Source organism: Trachypithecus francoisi, unplaced genomic scaffold (genome assembly GCF_009764315.1).
Source record: "Trachypithecus francoisi isolate TF-2019V2 unplaced genomic scaffold, Tfra_2.0 Lachesis_group8, whole genome shotgun sequence".
Taxonomy (NCBI): domain Eukaryota; kingdom Metazoa; phylum Chordata; class Mammalia; order Primates; family Cercopithecidae; genus Trachypithecus; species Trachypithecus francoisi.
Window position 1 is genome coordinate 7,298,982 of NW_022681473.1, and position 21,748 is coordinate 7,320,729.

Sequence of the window (21,748 nt, forward strand, 5' to 3'; positions counted from 1 at the left end):
AGAGATAAAGGGACCCCTGGCCTCATTCACAAGCACGGGGGAATTGTCATGAGGAAGATCGGGTGAGGGAGAGAACCCCTCGTGAGTGATATGAGGGGTGGGCATCTTTCTCTTTGTAGAGCCTTGACAGTCAGATTCTCAGGGACAGTTTCAAAGTATGGGGAAAACGAGAGTAGGATTCTTGGGTAGTTTTGGATCTGCTCTTTGGGTATTCCTCATCTAGAACTAAATTTATATAAAAGAATACAACAGTAGAATAATCACGGCAACTAAGTTTGTTCTGCTCTCCTGGGGCCTCTTCATGTATTATCTCTACTTACTACAACAGCTCTGGAGGTAAAAGGTGTTACCTTGAAGAAACTGAGGCTCCAAGGGGTGAGCTACTTGTCCAGGGTCATCTAGCCCGGGAGTGGCAGAGCTCAGATCCAGGCTCCTGTCTGCCACCCCACCGCCCATGCCCCTGCCTTCCCCTGCACCAGAACAAAGCCACCACCCCCAGACGGCCACGTGTTTGTGCTTTTATTTCCCTGAATGGCTCCAGGTTTTTGCTTTGTCATTTCTGTGCTTGTGTCTTTTGCAGAGTCTTTGGCTTCATTTTATTTTTCCTACCCCGGCAGCATCTGACGTGACGCCTGGGGTCTGGGAGGAAGCAGGGTTCTTTGCTTAGACATTTTGGTTTTCATCTGTTTTACAAAATTATCCTTGGCCTCTGTTCTCTTTTTCCTTGTATTTCCTCCCTGAAATACTGCTTCTTTAAGGCTATCGTGAAGAGAAAGATAATCCTGCCCAAGGATTTGAAGGAATGTTAAGGAGAAGTGTTTTTAGCAAGCAGCTGGGTTTTAGTGGGGTGGTTTCCACGCCCCACGTTGCCCTAGTGAAAGTGGTTTGTCTTCCTCACAACACCGAGGCAACCGATGCACAAATGGATGCAGTCAGGTGGCCGCTGAGCCAAGGGCCAAGTAAGGCATTTCGTCCTCAGCCACACTGCCCTTGTCTCACGCCTGTATTTCTTTTCTTTTTTTTTTTTTTTTGAGACGGAGTCTTGCTCTGCCACCCAGGCTGGAGATCTCGGCTCGCTGCAACCTCCGCCCCCTGGGTTCAAGTAATTCTCCTGTCTCAGCCTCTTGAGTAGCTGGGACCACAGGCACCTGCCACCGCGCCTGGCTGATTTTTGTATTTTTAACAGAGACGGGGTTTCACCTTGTTCGTCAGACTGGTCTCGAACTCCTGACCTCAGGTGATCCACCTGCCTCGGCCTCCCAAAGTGTTGGGATTATAGGCATGAGCCACCACGCTTGGCCTCATGCCTGTATTTCTATGTCTTGAACATGTTACATTTGCATCCAGGCCCAGCTGTGTTCCCTGAGGAGGTTGGAGTTCTGATACCCCACAGAAGGAAGGAGCCAAGGCAGGGAGGCTGCTTGGAGGAGGGTGTGGCAAAGACAAAGAAATGGCCTGGCGATTCTTGGGGTTGCTGGGAAGCTGTTGCTTCTAGGGTTGGCTTTCTGTCCTTTCTGATGTTCCAAACAGGTCCCCAGGGGACAGGCCTTCCCGGGGCTGCCACTTTCTCCAGTGTTAGGTCCATGTCCATTTTCCTGTCCCCCTCCGCTTGTCCTAGCCTTATTATCATCTGAGAGCTGGGGCTTCTTTCCAAAGTTGAATTTAAGTTTAAGGCTTTGCTAACAGTTTCTGCTGTTAGGCAGGGGCTTGTGGCAGGAAAAAGAAGAGAGAGATTTCTGTTGCCCATAGGAGGGTGACAGGGGTGCTGGGTGAACACTCATCGGAAGTTCCCTGCCAATGAGTAGCCTGGCACCTTTGTGCAGGGTGTCTTCTGAGCCAACTGGATTCATCGTGTTGGCCTGTGGAGTCTGAGAACACCATCTCTCTAGTCTTTCCCCTCCTCCCCTCCTCTGTGCCCCAGCAAGAGGCGTGGTATACTCTGGGTCCTCCCTCATCACTTACACAGCCTTCTCTCTGTGTTTGATCACCAGAATGAGCCAGCCTCATTCTGAGTCCATTCATTCATTCATTCATTCAACAACCGTTTAGTGTGAGGCACCATGGTAACCTACATTTCAAGGCTGTAACTGCTATTAGCAAGCCATTTGCAGAAGTTTGGGTCACTGATGTGCCTTTGACCTGATGCCCGTTTTCTAAACCCAGGCATTCCTCTTGAGTGATACAGCATCTCTGTGCCTCTTCTCCAAGAGTTAAGACTTAGGTTTTTTTTTGTTTGTTTGTTTTTAATGGGGCTTTCTGGCAAAGATCTGAAAGCCTGCTAGACAAATTCGAAAACAGCTGTAACACTAAGGCCTAAGTTTCAGTTCTGACTTCATGCAAAGAGGATGCCTGAACCCAGCCCCTCACTACCAGGCCTCATTCTTTTCTCAGTGAGTTAGATCCCTCTCCCCTCACTTGTTATCTGTTTGCTGTTCCTAGCACAGATCTTCAGCTCTGGTGTATTCACTGCCTCTGGCTGGAGCCCATTTGACTGTTGTCACTACCCTGTCCCCCTGCCCCTCCTCGCCAGCCAATGGCTTCTCATTTCTTCCCAGCTTGTCAAGGTCCTAGAGATCTCAGAGACACAGGCCCCACCCAGGGCTCTGCAAAAATGTTCTTTAAGGGTGTGAGCGAAGGGTTTTTGTTTTGTTTTTTTTTTTTGACAGTCTCACTCTGTTGCTCAGGCTGGAGTACAGTGGCTCGATCTTGGCTCATTGCAACTTCTGCCTCCCAGGGTCAAGTGATTCTCATGCCTCAGCCTCCCGAGTAGCTGGGATTACAGCCATGTGCCACCACACCTCGCTAATTTTTGTATTTTTAGTAGAGACAGGGTTTCATCATGTTGGCCAGGCTGGTCTGGAACTCCTGGCCTCAAGTGATCCACCCGCCTTGGCCTCCCAAAATGCTGGGATTACAGGCATGAGCCACCACACCTGGTCTGAAGAGAGAATTTGAAAATGTGATTTTTTTTCCATTCATTTCACCTTTTGAGGCTAACCCAGACAGCGTGAGATAGTCCACCTGGGTCCATAGTCCCTGGAGTCTTCAGGGACTCTCCAGAAACGCTCTTGTTGATATGGGTGCTGGAAACTTAACAGGACTTGGTTTCATTCCTCTCTGAGCTGCCTTAGTAGAGGAACTGCTGGACAGATGAAATCTTTCAGGGAGAAGTTCTGAATACTGCTGCCCCCTCCTCCTGGGCCTTCTTCACTGGGCTGGGGCTCTGCTTTGAGGCCAGAGTAAGAAGACTATTTGGAGGTCACATGTGTTCAGCGTGGCTTAGGGGGTGAGGAAGCCTTTTACTTATTCTTCTGCCTCTTATCTCCCTACTTATCTCTATACCCACACCCCTAAAAAGAGAATGGCAGAAGTAGATTTTGTTGGGCTGGGCATGGTGGCTCACATCTGTAATCCTAGCACTTTGGGAGGCTGAGGTGGGCGGATTACTTGAGGTCAGGAGTTCGAGACCATCCTGGCCAACATGGTGAAACCCCGTCTCTACAAAAACACAAAAAATTAGCTCGGCTTGGTGGTGCATGCTTGTGATCCTAGCTGCTCAGGAGGCTGAGGCACAAGAATCTCTCGAACCCAGGAGGCGGAGGCTGCAGTGAGCTGAGATCGCACCACTGCACTCCAGCCTGGGCAACAGAGCAAGACTCTGTTTAAAATATATATATATATATATATATTTTATATATGTTTTTTGACATAAGATCTCACTCTGTTGCCCAGGCTGGTCTTGAACTCCTGGGCTCAAGCAGTCCTCCTACCTCGGCCTCCCAAAGTGCTGGTATTATAGGCATGAACCACCACGCCCAGCCTAGAAGTAGAATGTTAATTACAGAGTTGGTTCTAGTGGACTCAAAACATAGTTTGTGAACCTCCCTTCTATAGGACTTGGGAATGGAAAGAGGAATTTTAATTGCCTTGCATATGAATTTTTCTGTAATGCAAAATTCTTTAAGAGGATGAAAAAGGGTTTTCTTTGCTGTTTCCATCACCACCTAGAGGGCTCATAGGCTGCTGTGGGGGAAGGGACTTGGGCATTTGACTATAGATTTTGCAGTTTATGGTGGGTGCTCTATCGGGTATGTGCTAACTTAGGGGAAAGCTAACCAGCTTCCAGTTTGTCCCCTTCCTGCAGCAGGAGGTCCTCATGGACCATCCCAGGCTCTAGGCTGCCCACCGATGTCATTCCCTGCAGCTCACCCTGGGGTATGAGTGCCATAATCCCAGAAGGCTGAGGCTGGGCTCAGGTGCCTCTTACCCTTAGGTAACCCAAGTTCAGACCAAATAAATTTCTCTGTTATTATACAAAATGCCAAGGGTTTTCCAGACCGTTTCCCCTTGTCAGTAACTGTCACGTCCACCAGAGCAGTGAACAGGCATCGTGTAGGTGTTAGACATTCTGAAGTTTTTTTTTTTTGAGACGGAGTCTTGCTCTGTCACCCAGGCTGGAGTGCAGTGGCGTGATCTCAGCTCACTGCAAACTCCGCCTCCTGGGTTCACGTCATTCTCCTGCCTCAGCCTCCCGAGTAGCTGGGACTACAGGCACCCGCCACCACATCTGGCTAATTTTTTGTAATTTTAGTAGAGACAGGGTTTCACTATGTTAGCCAGGATGGTCTCGATCTCCTGACCTCGTGATCCGCCTGCCTCGGCCTCCCAAAGTGCTGGGATTACAGGCGTGAGCCACCGCGCCCGGCCCATTCTGAAGCTTAAATCTAGCTAAGGCAACACACATACACAAGACAAGCTTGAGGACAGCGTCCAAAGCAACAAGCTCAGCCTACAGAATAGCATCAGTCCTCCCGGCTTGGTTTTAGTTTTCCTTGGAGCTTAGTTCTAGAAGTTCAGACCTCTTAGCTTGTCAATTCTTTATGCTCTTGAACTCCATCCTAGGTAGGAAAAGGTGAAGGGTGATCTCTGGAAACCTATGCCAATTTGCATAGACCCTTCTGATAAGTAGAGTGCTTTAATATACATTTCTAAGGGAGGACCAGGTGCAGTGGCTCACACTTTGGGCCTCCAGCACTTTGGGAGGCCAAGGCGGGTGGATCACTTTGGGAGGCCAAGAGTTTGAGACCAGCCTCGCCAACACGATGAAACCCCATCTCTACTAAAAATACAAAAATTAGCCAGGTGTGATGGCACACCCCTGTAATCCCAGCTATTCAGGAGGCTGAGGCAGGAGAATCCCTTGAACCTGTGAGGCAGAGCTTGCAGTGAGCTGAGATTGCACCACTCACTCCAGCCTGGGTGATAGAGCAAGACTCTGTCTCAAAAGAGCAAAAACAAAAACATTTCTGCATGGGGTGAGGGCTCTTGGTTTGTAGATGATTTGCTCAGGGTCATGACAAACTAGAGCTGGAATCTAGGTTTTCTGCTCCCAAATCTTTTTTTTTTTTTGAGACAGAGTCTTGCTCTGCCGCCCAGGCTGGAGTGCGGTGGCGTGATCTCTGCTCACTGCAAGCTCCACCTCCCAGGTTCACGCCATTCTCCTCCCTCAGCCTCCCGAGTAGCTGGGACTACAGGCGCCCGCCACCACACCCAGCTAATTTTTTGTATTTTTAGTAGAGACGGGATTTCATTGTGTTAGCCAGGATGGTCTCGATCTCCGACCTCGTGATCCACCTGCTTCGTCCTCCCGAAGTGCTGGAATTACAGGCGTGAGCCACCACGCCCGGCCTTTCTGCTCCAAAATTTTGTGTACTTTCTGCAGTGTCATGCTTTTCTCCCTTCAGGTTTATTGGTTCCCTATATTTACCCAGTACCTTCTTGGATCACTGCTCTGTTAGCCTTTGGGGAGACTAAGGTGACTAAGCCATGGTCTCAGGACTGGCGGCTCCTAGGAACTCAGGGCCCCTGGAAATTGAAGTGAGTAACTTGCTGCCTGTAAGCCCAGTGCTTTGCTTAGACGGTGAGGTCCTCCTTAACCCTGTTCAGAGTACAAACTGCACATACAAAACTGCTTGGCAGGTCAGGCGTGGTGGTTCATGCCTGTAATCCCAGCACTGTGGGGGGCCGAGGTCAGAGGATCCCCTGCACCCAGGAGGTGAAGACCCGCCTGGCAACACAGTAAGAACTCATCTCTACAAAATAATAATAATAGTAGAACTGCTTGGCAACAAGCAGAACAGGCTTGCTGTCTACAGCCGTGGGCCTGGCCTGACCTATGCTAAGGGAAAGGCCGCAGGAGCTGCGCCGAGTGTGGTGAGTGAGAGCTGGGGAAGAGACGTGGTCCCCGCACAGAGGGCATTCGTTCCTGCTCAGCCCCTTGGGGAATAGGGGAGTTCCAGCAGAAGCAGTGGCTGAAAGAAACGCAGTTGGTGTGTTTGTTTTGGAGGGTAAGGAGGAGGAAGGACCAAAGCAGAGGGAGCAGAGGCTGTAAAGAGCGTTGTAGGAAAGACTGAGACTATGGGAGGGTAGTTAGTACTGATCTCAAAGTGCTGAAAGAGGCAGTGGCTGTTGCCTGTAAAGGACAAAGAAAGAAGGGAGACAGAACCAAACCTGGGACCTCAGAGGACTGGGACCAGGCTTCCCCCAACAGCATGTGCTTGTCAGGGCCAGGATTTTTTTGCCTGACTGCCTTCTCTGTTAATGTTAGCGTGAGACTTTAGGATAAATCGAGGATGTCTCCGAACCTGGCATGCCACCTCTGAGGCCTGTAGTTCCTCCCCTGGTAGCTCCCCCTGAGGGCAGGGCCCTGGTACAGCCCTCCATGGATGGAGCAGAATCACCCCTGGAGCCCTTGCTACGTGCAGGATCACAGGGCACGGAGTGGTCCGCAGCTGGCCCTCAGCTCCAGGGGCTGCCGTGTGGTTTAGGGAGACTTGCCTTTGCTCTATAACTGTTTACCAAGCAGGACTGTGTTCTAGGCCGCATGCTTCATGCTGAAGACACAGCAGGGAGAAGGCCCCAGCCATCTCCTGTCATCACGGGGGACTGGCAGAAGGCCATTCCCTGTTTGGTTGCAGCTGTGATCACTGCTGCACAGGCAGTGGGTAATGAGAGCGCCCTAACCCTGCTGGCCCATCAGGGGAAGCCACCCTCCTACTGTGGTTATCTGCCGCCCGCAGCAGGCAGCGTCTGGCTATGGAGCTTGACAGAACGTGGGGAACCTTAGGCAGGTTTCAGAGATCCACCATGCTCTCTCTCTGAAATGGAGTGGAGGGTGGGAGGAGCTTATGGCAGCAGCATCCTCCCTGCCTCCCTGGCTGGAGCCTGGTTGCTGGAGCTGTCTGTTTACCTTGTGAGCCCTCCCCACTGGCGCACCCTAGGACCCTGCTGACACTAGAGTTTTTTTTTTTTTTTGAGACAGGGTCTTGCTCTGTCACCCAGGCTGGAGTGCAGTGGCACCATCATAGCTCACTGCAGCCTCGAACTCCCCCAGGCTCAAAGTGACTTTCCCACCTCAGCCCCTGGAGTAGCTGGGATCATAGGCACCCACCACCACACCCGGCTAATGTTTTATTTTTTCCAGATGTGGCGTCTCGCTGTGTTGCCCAGGCTGGTCTTGAACTCCTGGACTCAAGCCATCCTCCCACTTTGGCCTCCCTGAGTGCTAGGATTACAGGTGTGAGCCACCACAATCTGCCTGGCACTACTACTAAACAGTCCCTGGTAGTGTAATTGGAGACGATGGCAGAAATGCCTCGAGGGGACAGGGCCTGTTTGGAGTTGAATTAAATGCCTCCTTGCCTGGCAGTGAATTATCATTTTGTAGATTATCTGTGTTTGTTCTTTACTCATATTTTTTGAGCATTTACTATGGGCCAAACTCAGTCCTTCCCTCAAAGGGATCCCGGCAAAGTCTGTCTTTCTTTCTTTCTTTTTTTTTTTGAGACAGAGTTTCGCCCTTGTTGCCTGGGCTGGAGTGCAGTGGTGCCATCTCAGCTCACTGCAAACTCCGCCTCCCAGGTTCAAGCGATTTCCTGCCTCAGCATCCCTAGTAGCTGGCATTACAGGCACCCACCACCACACCCAGCTAATTTTTGTATTTTTGGTAGAGACGGGGTTTCACCATATTGGCCAGACTGGTCACGGACTCCTGACCTCAGGTGATCTGCCCACCTCGGCCTCCCAAAAGTGCTGGGATTACAGACGTGAGCCACCGCACCCAGCTGCAAAGGCTTTCTTTTTTCCTGGCTTCTTACCTGTTGACCTTACAGAGAGAGATTGGGCAGGAATACGGTGTGAAAATCAAAACAGACCACCCTGTTTTATCCAGTAGGGAGATAGAGAGAGACCTGCTGACTTACCGAAGTGTTTGGATTGCCCGGGTAGGTTGATAACCCCAGAGAGGAGGAAATGAGACGTACCTTGGCTTTGAGTTCCTAGATTTCTTTTTTGAGGGCAACGTTCTTAATCCTTCAAACCCATCTTTGTGGCTGTGTGTCCTCAGGTCAGTACCAGCCTTAGGCCTGGGCACATGTGGCCCCTGTTCAGACTCTACACCTGAGGGGTACCTTCCTCCAAATTTTCCAGGTCCTCCAGTCTTCTCTTCTCTTCTTTTTCTGACGGAGTCTCTCTCGTTGCCCAGGCTGAAGTGCAGTGGTGCGACCTTGGCTCACTACAACCTCCGCCTCCCGGGTTCAAGAGATTCTCCTGCCTCAGCCTCCCGAGTATCTGGGATTACAGGCCCGCCCAGCTAATTTTTGTATTTTTTTAAGTAGAGATGTTGGTCAGGCTGGTCTCAAACTCCTGACCTCGTATTCCACCCACCTTGGCCTCCCAAAGTGCTGGGATTACAAGTGTGGGCCACTGTGCCCAGCCTGAAGTATTTCTTTAGTGGGAATCATGTGAGATTGGGCTGCCAGAATGGTGCCGATGCACTAATTTTGAGTGACTTAAGTTTTTATATAGATGGGTCCCCAAAATGTATTTGTCTGGGGCCCCATGCATCCTAGGGTCACCCCTGCCCAGGGGCCACCCATTGGACCCTCTAGCTCAGCTTAGCAGCTCTGGGCCCAAACCAGAAAAGAGCATAAGGGCCTATTGTGTGTCCCTGGGGCCTGAATGTCACTTTGTTTTCCGCCTTTGGCGCCACAGGCCAAGCAGCTTTACTACTGCTGCTGCGGTTCTAACATTCTCCTCTCCAGTGAGAAATTAGTTCCCACCCGGATTTCACGTTGTTTTACTGAATATCCTGTGAGGACTGGGCTTTGAGCCAACCTGGGGTCTTGTGTGGGTTGCTGGGTGGGGGCTTACAACTGCGGTGATGAGCGAGGGAGCCTTCCCTACCCAGTGACCTCCGCTGTGGCAGGAGGAAGCCCTTCGTTGACGCTGAACTAGGAGGCTAATTGGCAGGAAGGGAGTGTGGTGGGAATTGTTGGGAGACCCCTCCCCACCCCAGGGTGAACTGAGGCTGGGGGCAGCTGGACAGAGGCAGGAGCTGATAGTATTTGCCATCCTCTTCCCTTCCTGCTTCTTGCCCTCCTTCCCCAACCATCCCCATTCCCTCTTGGCCCACTCTAGTGGAGAAGCAGGAAAAGGATCCCATGAATCAAAGCTGCCTATTTTGTGTTGAGGAGGTCAAAGGATTGGAAAGGGTGGAGAGGAAACCAGCGGAGAGCAGGTTGTTAGATTTGGAAGTTCCCACAGGAAGCGGCTGCTCAGCTGAACTCTACCCTTGACGGCTGTCAGTCACTCAGCGCTGAGGTCAGCCCTCCCACCTACTCAGTGCAGGAATCACGCCGCTTACCTCCCTGCCTCTTCTTGTGTCCCAAGGTGAAGAAGATTGTTTATTTTACTCCAGAATTGGCATTACCTTCTCCCAGGCCAGCAGGGAGCGTCTTCCTAGACTGGTGGTTCTCAAAGTGAGGTCCCCAGGCCCCTGCAGCTCCTCAAGACCATTCCAGGGGGGTCTGTGAGTCAAAAGGATTTCCATAATAATACCAAGAGGTTCTTTGCCTTTTCCTCTGTGTTGACATTGGCACCAATGGTGCAAAGGCAGTGGTGGGCAAAACTGTTGGGACATCTAGGACTGCGATGGGGATTGTAGGTCAGTGTGGGGAGTATTCCCGTCTTAGCAACATGCAGTCTCTGACCCGTGAACATGTGGTATCTTTTCTTTCCTTTAGGTTTCTAATTTCTTTTGAGGGTCTTTTATAGTTTTCAGTGTATAAGGTTTGCTCTGCTCTGCTCCTCTCTTTTTTTTTTTTTTTTTTTTGAGACGGAGTCTTGCTCAGTCGCCCAGGCTGGAGTGCAGTGGCGCGATCTCGGCTCACTGCAAGCTCCGCCTCCCAGATTCACGCCATTCTCCTGCCTCAGCCTCCCAAGTAGCTGGGACTACAAGCGCTCGCTGCCACGCCCAGCTAATTTTTTTGCATTTTTAGTAGAGACGGGGTTTCACCGTGTTAGCCAGGATGGTCTCAATCTCTTGACCTCGTGATCCGCCCGTCTCGGCCTCCCAAAGTGCTGGGATTACAGGCTTGAGCCACCGCGCCCGGCCTGCTCTGCTCTTCTCTTCTCTTCTTTTTTTTTTTTTTTTTTTTTTTTTTTGATGGAGTCTCACTATGTTGCCCAGGCTGGAGTGCAGTGGCACTATCTCGGCTCACCACAACCTCTGCCTCCCAGGTTCAAGCGATTCTCATGCCTCAGCCTCCCTAGTAGCTGGGATTACAGGCATGCGCCCGGCCTAAGGTTTGCATTTCTTTCGTTAAATTTATTCCTGAGTGTGTATTCTTTTCAATGCTTGTCCTTCTATTAATTTAACTTTATGTTGTTTAATGTCTTCCTCTTTATGCCTTCCTTCTTAACTAGACTGAAGACAGGGATGTGTCTTATTTATTGTTATTTTTTTAAAGAGACAGGCTCTGGGCTGGGCATAGTGGCTCACGCCTGTAATCTCAGCACTCTGGGAGGCCGAGGTGGGTGGATCACCTGAGGTCAGGAGTTCGAGACCAGCCTGGCCAACATGGTGAAACCCTGTCTCTACTAAAAATACAAAAAATTAGCTGGGCATTGTGGTAGATGCCTGTAATTCCAGCTACTTGGGAAACTGAGGTAGGAGAATATCTTGAACCCAGGAAGTGAAGGTTGCAGTGAGCCGAGATCGTGCCATTGCACTCCAGCCTGGGCAACAAGAGTGAAACTCCATCTCAAAAAAAAAAAAAGAGAGAGACAAGCTCTGGCTGTGTTGCCCAGGCTGTAGTGTGGTGGCTATTTACAAGTGTGATCATAGCTCACTGCAGCCTCAAACTCCTGCCTTAGCGTCCAGAGTAGCTGGGACCACAGGCATCTGCCGTTGGCACCTGGGTTATGGTTTTTTCTTTTTTTTGTCCAGGCTGCTCCTGTGAAGGAGGCTGGTAATTATTTTCCCTGTCTAGTAGGGGAAGAAACTGAATCCCAGGATGGCGGGGTGACTTGCCTCTTGGCACAGCATTGGTAACAGTAGCAGAGATAGGGCCATGACTGTCTGATTCACAGCACGCAGCTCCTTCTAGTCACCATCCTACAAGGGACTGACATTCTGTTTTTAGCCTCCCTGGGCTTGTGTCTAGATCTCTTCCTGTCTTATATTGAGGCCCTAGGGCATGATGGAAGAGAGAAGGACTAAGGCTATTATCACAAGGGCTGACCATTGGGGTCATTTTTTGGGACATCTCTACTGTGCTAGACTCTCTTAGGTATTTCAAAACTACGTTACCTCATTGGGTTCTCATAGCAACTCCACAAGATGGCTCAGATCATTCTGCATTTTATAGATCAGGAAACTAAAGTTCAGAAGGTGATGTAAATTCCCAAGTTGAAGAGTGACTTAAAGTGTTGGAGTTGCAGTTAAACACAGTTCCCAGAACTCAAACTGCAGTGCTGGGAGAGGAGAACAGTGGGTTTATGTGATTTGTGTGGAGGAGGAAGGACACCGGGCATTCTGCGACACTATAAGACTGTCAACACCAGGGTTGGGTTGGATCAGTCCAGAGCCTTTGCTCTCTGGCCTGGAGCCGGTATCACAAAGTAGTTGGTTTGTTGCATTTTTTTGTTTGTTTGTTTTTGTTTTTGTTTTTTTGAGACAGAGTCTCGCTCTGTCGTCCAGGCTGGAGTGCAGTGGTGCGATCTCGGCTCACTGCAAGCTCCGCCTCCCGGGTTTACGCCATTCTCCTGCCTCAGCCTCCCGAGTAGCTGGGACTACAGGCGCCCGCCACCACGACTGGCTAATTTTTTGTATTTTTAGTAAAGACGGGGTTTCACCAAGTTAGCCAGAATGGTCTCGATCTCCTGACCTCATGATCTGCCCGCCTCGGCCTCCCAAAGTGCTGGGATTACAGGCATGAGCCACTGCGCCCAGCTGGTTTGTTGCATCTTTCTAGGGGTCATGGACAGTAGAGGCCTGGAAACCTTAGCCCCTGTGATCCCCTGCCCTGCAGCCTTATTCTTTGGCAGTTGACTCTGGGGGTGGATGCTAATTTGCCACATGCAGATCCTGCCTCCACCGGCTGCATGGTGAGTTCTTAAAGTGTGGGTCCATCACCCTCTCTGCTTCCCCATAGCACCTAGCCTCTTTTCTGTTACATAGTGGACAGTCCTTACAGGCTTTCTGAGTAAATGAAAGAAACTCTGCTTGCTTACTTTGCTCCATAGAAGTCATACAACATCCGTGCATGTGTGGCTAGATTTGGGGTGGCCGAGGAGAATGGGGGACCAGGGCTGTTAGAAGGGTCCATCCAGCTGCCCTGATGGTACAAGGAGCTTTCTGCAGGATGGACCTTGAGCCAAGACAAGGACGGGACAGATGCAGGCACTACCCAGAGCTGAGCACAGACCAACTTGTTCTCCACCTGGAACCTCCAGCTGGAAGCCTGGTTCTGTTTGTCACCCAGGACTAACAGTGTTGTTGAGCATGTGAGTGACTCATTTGCCAGGGCAGCAGCGCATAACCTTGCTACCATTTAACTAAACCAGACACTTACTCCGCCCGCTTGTGTTTTTCTCAGATGAAGAAACCCATTATAAAGTCGTAGTAATTGTTGGTTTCAGGGTATTTTACAATTGCATAGAAGGTTAATTGTTGAATTTTTTGACACTGGGCTTTCTGTGTAAATTGAAGACAGCATGGATCATGCTACAGTGAGTGGTCAGGCCCCTGCGTCCCCTTCTGCTCATACCCCATGTTCCAGCCATGCCAAACTGCATGGTTTGTGACCACACAATGGCCAGTGTCCTGGCCACACCACTGTCTTCCCTTTTCCCTTCCGGCCAGTCCTCTGTCATTCACCTTGTCTGTGAGTCTCAGCTCCCATGGTTTCCTAATACCTGAGTCCCCTCCTCCCACCGCTCGTTCAGAGCTGGTGCTTGCTTCCTTTGGCCCCCACCACACTTGGTTTCTCTTCTCTGTTTATGTGTCTAGTGCCTTTCCCGATGTGAGCTCCTGGAGGGCAGGGACTGTGTCTTGTCAGCTCTGGCTCCGCAATGCCGATGGAGACTCAGGCAGGCTGCACTGAACCAAATAGGACATGTGGTGGTGATTACATTTTTGGTCCAGTCCAGTAGTAGCCTGTGAAATGCTCACTGCAGGAAGAGCTGGGTAAGCTGTGACCCAACTCTCAGGCAGCTTCTCCTCTGTGGGGAGCGGTAGGGACACCTGTTCCAAAGATCATGTCCTGCATGACCTCTGTGTGCTAAGGAATGAAGCACGAGTGGAGATGGCTGGGGCCCATGACGAGTATGACACTGGGCAAGTCACTGGGAATGGCACTCCTGGATGAGGCTTAGGCCAGGTGCAGGCTCCATGCAGATACTTCCTCCAGCTCCGCCCCCCCGCCCCCAGCAGCTCGCCAGCCAGAGGGCAAATCTCAAGGCGAGTGTGGGAGTTGGTGGCACCTCTCTGCCTCCAGCTGGGGAAGAGGCACCCGGTGCCTATCCTGGTGTTGGATAAGGACAAGAATTGTCACAACTAGCAGCTGTGGCACTGGACATGAGGACTTTCCACCATTTCCCGCGTTGCCGTTCCAGCTGATCCTCTACTCTTTATTCCCAGGCAGGGCCCCTGGTTTGAGTGTCATTCTGGGCTCACCTTCCGGGTAGCCGCCCCCTTCCTTCGGGGGCTGGAAGGGAAACAGAAAGCTGCTTGTTGTCATCTTGGGAAAAGATGGAGAAGAGGCGGAAACAGGTGCTGGTGCTGGTCAGGATCCTGGACCTGAAGGAATGTGCAGGATCCCTCCACCCTGACTTTTCAGTTAACGCATGTTCTTGGGGACATTGGGGTGTTCAGACCTCTCTGCCTGGCTTGGATCAGGGTGCACTTACATTCCCGTAGCAGGCTCAGCCCACCCGCTCTCTTCAGATGCCGTCTCCTGTCATACACCGAGCGTGCCGAACCATGAAAGACCTCCGACCAATTAGCCTCGGGTTCGGGAGGCCAAGCAAAAGATCTAACAGTGAGCTATTGACTGTGCCTCCTTCCAAGGAGCTTGTCAGAGCTCGGCCTGGTGTTTTGCTTTCTTGCGATGGTGGGGTGGTGCCCAGTAGATGGGAACTCTGTTCTGGCTTCTGACTGGAGTGGCCTTTAGGATAACACTGTTAAATGAACTGAGCTGGGTGGTTTCGTAGTATATTCACACATGTGAACATCTGCTTGCTGATAAATCGTACTGGGCCACCAGCTCACACTAATCACCAGGTAACATGTGCCCTGGTGAGGGATCCAGTCTTCTGGCCCTGTGGGGAGACAGGCCCATGATGTCACCAGTTCTCAGGTAGACCACCCAAGGTATAGTGAGGTCTTGGCAGGAAAGAGGAAGACATTAGACTCCTTCTTTTTTCTTCTCCCCATTGAATCTTCTGCTCTTTTCCTTAGGCCAGATGCCCTATCTCTCTCCTGGCTGGCTTTCCCAGCCCTGGCCCTGGCCCTCCCTTCTTTGTGAAACTCAAACACCACTGCCCTTTCATCTTTCCACCAGAACTTGTGAGCAGTGGCTTTTGACCGCCGCTCTTCCAGCTCACCCCTGACCTGGTGTTTGTTTTTTTATCCTTTCCTCAGTCTACTCAAGGCCCACCCCTAAGCCAGAGATTGGCTCCCAAGCAGCCTCTCTCTCCTGGGAGCGGTAAAGGAGGGGACAGTTCTGGAAAGTCATTGACAGGGGATTAACCTAGAACATCAATTATAAACAGGCAGCAGGCCTCGGGCCCAGACTTGGGTGTTCCAGACTTGTGGCCTCCCTGGAACTCTGCAGACCGACTGCCATGGTAAGAGGACTGACTTTCAGAGGCCTCCAGGCACTTTGTCCTGGGTAGGGGTGCCCACACATCCTGGCCATTGTTACTCTTCCCTCTGGGACTTGGCAGCCTTCTAGCTCTTGGAAGAGCAGAGGGTAGAAGGATGGCAACAGTCCTTAGAGAACAGGAATCCAAGGGAGGGTTGGACCAGATCGTTTCTCAAGGGCTCTGGGGACCGTTCTCGTCAGGCATGGGCAAGCTGGGGGGGCAGGAGGTAGGCAAACCCTACTTGACCTGAGAACAGATTTTGTTGTTGTTGTTTTGTTTGTTTGCTTGTTTGTTTTTTAGTCTTGCTCTGTCACCCAGGCTGGAGTGCAGTGGTATGATCTCGACTCACTGCAACCCCTGCCTCCTGGGTTCAAGCGATTCTTCTGCCTTAGCCTCCCGAGTAGCTGGGATTACAGGTGTGTGCCACCACACCCGGCTAATTTTGTATATTTAGTAGAGATAGGGTTTCACCATGCCGGCCAGGATGGTCTTGAACTCCTGACCTCAAGTGATCTGCCCGCCTCGGCCTCCCAAAGTGCTGGGATTACAGGCGTGAGCCACCATTTCTGGCCGAGAACAGATTTTGCCTGAGACCATGGACAGAAGACCTTGGCCATGGATCTGAGAACTCTGGGCCAGAATGCCCTTGCATGATGGTGACAGTTGGGGGAAAGGCTGCATGGTTCCCTGTGTAAATGGCGTGGCTGCCAGTGGTCATGGGGAGGCCCTGCTCTTAGTTCAGCACTGGCCGGCCCCTCATGCGCTGCTGTGCTCCAGCTCCCCAGCCAGCTCAGTCCTTCACAAAATGCCCTGAAGTTACAGAACAGAAAGGCCCGGCTTTCCTTTAGGAATCTGGGAAATTGGAGGGGTGAGGTCATGCTCTGTTCAACATGTGAGGCCTCCTAGACAGCAGCAAAGGAAAAACATGTTACTACCTGTATTTTGGGAGACCAGACCTCTGGCGTTTGAGTAGGACTCACTGCTCACATTTAAGGGGAGAGAACATCTCCCATTTTGAAGAAAACCTTTTCCTCAGTTCAGGAGGAGGAGAAACTGATCAGGTTCCAAATGGCCTCTGGTTCTTTAACTGCAGACAGGCCGGGCTCCCTGCCAGGTCATGGGATAACAATCCAGGGAGAGGGGAGAGAGCCAGTGTGCACGTGTGTGTACATGCACATGCTTGTAGGAGGAAAGGCTGCGGGGATGGAGGTGACGTGGACATCTATGTATGCTTCAGCTATATTTCCCTCTGCTTAGTCCCAAACTGCTTGGGATTAGCAATTTTTTTTTTTTTTTTTTGAGACGGAGTCTCGCTCTGTCGCCCAGGCTGGAGTGCAGTGGCCGGATCTCAGCTCACTGAAAGCTCCGCCCCCCGGGTTTACGCCATTCTCCGGCCTCAGCCTCCGGAGTAGCTGGGACTACAGGCGCCCGCCACCTCGCCCGGCTCGTTTTTTGTATTTTTTAGTAGAGACGGGGTTTCACCGTGTTAGCCAGGATGGTCTTGATCTCCTGACCTCGTGATCCGCCCGTCTCGGCCTCCCAAAGTGCTGGGATTACAGACTTGAGCCACCGCGCCCGGTCGGGATTAGCAATTGTTAAGAACGTGCCTTTACCCCCATCCCATCCCCGGGAGTTCTAGGCCGGGGATGGAGGGATTGAGCTCTGCGGCTTTGTTCTCTGTCAGGTGGTACCTTTCTCTGTGACACCAAGGGAGACCTGCCATCAGGAGGGGGTCTGAGGCCGGAAGACAGTACTTACCAATCAGGATGGATCTGGAATGGTCTTGTTTGTGTGCTCGGTTTCCTGGCTGGCATGAAATGTCAGTTTCATGATGACAGGGACCTGTTCTCTCCTGCGCAGCTTTCTCTCTGATGACCAACAGTGCCTGGCATGTTGTAAAGGCGCATTCAGAAGTGATTGAATGAATGAATGCATACTTTTTGGGGGGGCTGCATATTGTTCCCTTAAACTTCCTGCTTCATCTTCTGTTGTTTCTGTGTCAGTCTCTCACCTGGTCATTGTCTGCTTGGTGCTGCCCTTCCCCACAACTTTGAGAGTTCATGGTACCGCAGGCTCCCCGCCTGCCCACCTCTGCCTGAAACTTCTCTTTTGGGCTCCTATGCTATGACATACTAGCAGTATTTGTTTGCGCCTCTTAAGACCATCCCTTCCGTTTCATTCCTGCCTCAGTTTCTCCTCCTCACATTTCTGCTGTTCCACCTCTGCTCCTGTGCTCGTCTCAGGAAAACGGGCGAGTGGTGACGCCCTGGGCTGAGCTTTCCAGGGCCTGGGCAGCCCAGGCACCCGTGGTTCTGGTGGGGAGGGTGCATGCTGGTGGCCAGAGCTGGGCTTGTGGGCAGCAGCCCTCCCCACCTTGCCGAGGCCAAGCTCTTTCTCATAGCTTTGGCTGTCACTTCTATGCTGATCACCCCCAAATCATTGTTTCTACATTTCTTTATTGGGGTTTCTGACCTTCCAAAATCTGGTCTCACCCTGGCAGTCAGACCTTCTTTGATGTCGATGATTATTAATTTGTAGCATGTATTACATCCCTAATACAGACCAGTTCACATGCATTCTCATATTTAATCCTCCCAATGAACAAAGTCAAATAATTATTCTTATTTTACAGAGTCTCAGAAAAGTTAGTTCCTCTAGGTAACCAGATTAATTAGCATTAGGGGGTTGTGATCAGCATTTGAACTGGCTCCACTGGCCCCTGACCCTGAACAGAGTCAGCTTGGAGTCCACACGTGGAGATGAGGACAGTTGGCCCTGTTTCTCCCTCTCACCCCAGTGCACTCACACAGCAGGCGCTGGCGCCCTTCCTAAGGGCCAGGCCCAAGCGTCTCCTCCGTGAGCCTTCACTTAGCTCTCCTAAGCTGCTCGGCCTGCCTCCTCTCCCTTTTCTCTCACAGCAGTGCCTTTGCACACACTATGTGTTTGTTGTATGTTGGCTGTGCCTGTCTTGCTTCATCACCAGATAGTGATTTTCTTAAAGGCAGAGGCCATGTTTTATATGATTCTCCGTCCCTCAAGTGTGCGTTACAGGCAGTTCGTTGCTCAGTAAATACTTGATGCCTCTGATGAGGTGAAATCTAATCACAGTCCTTTGCATGTGTATTGCGGTTTACAGTTTATGAAACCGAGGAGACAATTTGAAGTTTCCCATAAAACAGATCCCTTAATTTTCAGCCCTCTGCGCTGAGAGGGATAAATCTGTTTTGTAGACGGACTAAGGGGTCCAGAGAGGTAGAGTGAATTCCCCAAGGTCATTTGATGGGTGGTAGCAAAGCCAGAACTTGGACCCAAGGTTTAACTCTAAATGCCGTTCCCCTCCCACAGAATCGCAGCAGCCTGTGGTCCAGACTTGGCCAGGTGGCCCCTGCCAGGCCTTCCTTCCCACTTAGTTATACAGTTTCTTATTTGTGTTTGTCCTTTCTCTTTCATTAGAATTTGTGTCTTTGTGTGTGTGTTTTTTGAGACAGGGTCTCGCTGTGTCACCCACGCTGGAGTGCAGTGGTGCGATCACAGCCCACTGCAGCCTTGACCTCCCAGGGAGGCTCAGGTGATTCTCCCACCTCAGCCTCCTAAGTAGCTGGGACTACAGGCATGTGCTACCACGCAAGGGCAATTTTTGTATTTTTTGTAGAGACAGAGTTTTGCCACATTGCCCAGGCTGGTCTCAAACTCCTGGGCTCGAGTGATCTGCCTGCTTCGGCCTACCAAAGTGCTGAGATTACAGACATGAGCCACCGTGCCCAGCCTTAGAATGCCTGTCTCTTGAGGGCAGAGACTCTGGCTGCTTTTCTCTTTATCCTTCCAAAGCTCCAGCTCTGGGGCCATGAACCAGAAATCATTTCCTCAAGGATGTTGACACAGTGAGTCACCTGAGGGGCAGGGTGCAGGAGAGGTGGGGCAGGAGATCAGGAACTGGTGTGGGACATTAAGGGTGGGAGACAGGCCAGAAAGTCCCGTGCTCTGTGTAAAAGCTTCTGTCGAATGAAGATGGTGCTTGTCCTGCCTAGTAGGCGAGGTTACTCTTAGCAGCAAGTGAGAGTGTCTGCTGAAGTGCCTTCTAAACTGCAGAGCACTAGCAATGTTGTTGTTAAATATAATTATAGTCTGTAGCTGGGCATGGTGGTGGGTGTCTATAATCCCAGCTACCCGGGAGGCTGAGGCAGGAGAATCACTTGAGCCTAGGAGGCGGAGGTTGCAGTGAGCTGAGATCACGCCATTGCACTCCAGCCTGGGTGATGAAATGAGACTCTGTCTCTAAATATTTATTTATTTATTTATTTATTTCTGAGATGGAGTCTCTCACTCTGTTGCCCAAGCTGGAGTGCAATGGCACCATCTTGGCTCACTGCAACCTCCACCTCCTGGGTTCAAGTGATTCTCCTGCCTCAGCCTCCCCAGTAGCTGGGATTACAGGCACCTGCCACCATGCCTGGCTAATTTTTTTTTAGTAGAGATGGGGTTTCTCCATGTTGGCCAAGCTGGTTTTGAACTCCTGACCTCAGGTGATCCGCCTGCCTCGGCCTCCCAAAGTGCAGGGATTACAGGTGTGAGCCACCGTGCCCAGCCAAAAAATGTATTTTTTTAAATAATAATAATTATAGTCTGTAGGGACGAACTCAACAACATGGTTGGATAGAGCCGTACTGGCCTTGTGAGTACTGAGGAGATAATCAGGATGGTGCCTCACCCAGGGCCTGGCACTCCAACTACTATGAATTATTATTCTTGTTTTCATGATGATTATAAGACGTGACCTCTTCCTTCAGACTGGGGAAAGGAGTTGGCAGTGCTGAGACTGCATCCCTTTTGGATTGGGATTTAGAAGATGGGAAAGGCAGTCTGGCCCCAGGGCTTTTGTAGATCCCCTCACCACCGCAGGTCCCCGGACCCTGCATGCCTCCTTCCTCCCCATGGGGGTTTTCAGCAATCTAATTTCATCCTTGAGGAGGAACTGTTATATTTGGATGAACACCCCCCTGCTAATGTGGAGCAGAAAAGTAAGTCCTGGCGAGTCAGCAGCTGCTCAGCAGGTGGATGGGCTGCAGTGGTGGAGTGGCTAGCCTCCTGACAGCCTGGCCTGCTGCAGCTGTCATGCTTCCCTCCTGTCCCTGGGGTGTACATTTTAGGGTAAAGGCGAACTGGGAGCTCTTGCTGTTTGCAGAACTCCAAAACAACAAAACAAAATGTCCACTCAGCTGGGGGTTGGCTGGGCAGCACGACTGTGGTTACACAGAAAGCCTGGGGGAAGGGCTGTAGTCAGAGTTTGAGGGACACACAGGTGTGACTGTGATGTGATACAGCTGGAGGAGGAGGAGGGTGTGATCACAGGCCGGAAATTGGCCAGGGCAAGAGTGATGGTGGAGGAGGCAGGGAGGAGAGATTGGTAACTGCTAATCACTAGCATGATCAATCTTGACAATCTGTCTACAAGGGACTCCTGGGTGGCAGGGCAGGACCTGAGGCACAGCTGGGCATGATGGGCAGACAGGGGTCTACATGGCTTTGAGCTCTGAGGCCATAGGCAAGCTGTTCATCTGGGTGTCTGTTTCCATGCTTACAGTAATGTTCCCCTTACAAGTCCTCTGATGATTGAGATCGTAGAAGTCACTCAGTGCAGTGGCTGGCACTCAGCAGTAGCTCACACAAACGGTCAGTGATTCCGACACTTGCCACGTGGCCGTCACAATAAACTCAGCAATAGTGGATGCCCAGAACTCCATCTCCAGGAAACCTCTGAGCCAGTCAGTGTTTGTGCTCAAACCCCAAAGCATAGAATGAAAGGTCAGATCATGGGGCTACGAAGGTATGTTCTCCTAGGAGTCGAGAATAGGGAGAGAAAACAGCAGCAACTACAGCCAAGGTCATGTCCTCCCTGGGTTGCTGTTTACTTTCCTCTTCCAGGAACCGAAGCTGTTTGCCATTGGATTTCTTTACTATCTCCTTGGCTCTTGGACTGGGTACTTTGGTAATCAGTTTACCCAGAGAACCAAGCTTTCACATTGACCTAGGTTCCACAGTGCCTTCCTCCACAGGATGTCGGGGTGTGTCATCTAGCAGAATAGCAGTCAGGACTACTGAGGAATGGTTGAGGGTTGCACACTATTTCTAATAAATGGAATTAATCAGCCAAGAAAAGTCAGACACCCAACAAGGGAACTTGAGGCACCAAGCAACAGTGGAAAGTCGTTACTACCACTAGACTTGAAGGGGTCAGGAGAAGAAATAGCGTTTCCTGGCTGGGCGTGGTGGCTCACACCTATAATCTCAGCACTTTGGGAGGCTGAGGCGGGCGGATCACCTGAAGTCAGAAGTTCAAGACCAGCCTGACCAACATGGCAAAACCCTATCTCTACTAAAAATGCAAAAAAATTAGCCAGGTGTGGTGACAGGTGCTTGTAATCCCAGCTACTCCAGAGGCTGAGGCAGGAGAATTGCTTGAACCCGGGAGGCAGAGGTTGCAGTGAGCCAAGATTGTGCCATTGTACTCCAGCCTGGGTGACAGAGCGGGACTCTGTCTCCA

General features: G+C 51.1%; 1 protein-coding gene and 1 non-coding gene across 7 annotated transcripts in view; one reads left to right on the forward strand and one right to left on the reverse strand.

Moving 5' to 3' along the window:
* The window catches only part of PC (pyruvate carboxylase), a 110,865-nt gene that overhangs the window by 32,803 nt on the left and 56,314 nt on the right, over positions 1-21,748 (forward strand). The window contains exon 1 of one of the 6 annotated variants that reach the window (XM_033207658.1): positions 14,681-14,699. The exons of 4 other annotated variants lie outside the window; for them this stretch is intronic. Coding sequence is in view for 1 of the 2 variants with exons in the window: in XM_033207651.1 (XP_033063542.1) it covers positions 15,187-15,189 (3 nt within the window). In the remaining variant the exon portion in view is untranslated. Of the gene's footprint in view, positions 1-14,680; positions 14,700-15,063; positions 15,190-21,748 lie in introns of those variants that run through there. One more of the 6 variants, XM_033207651.1, reaches the window with a different exon arrangement.
* Positions 2,248-2,309, reverse strand: LOC117081837. The gene has a single exon (XR_004436314.1). It is a non-coding gene; the product is annotated as a U7 small nuclear RNA (small nuclear RNA).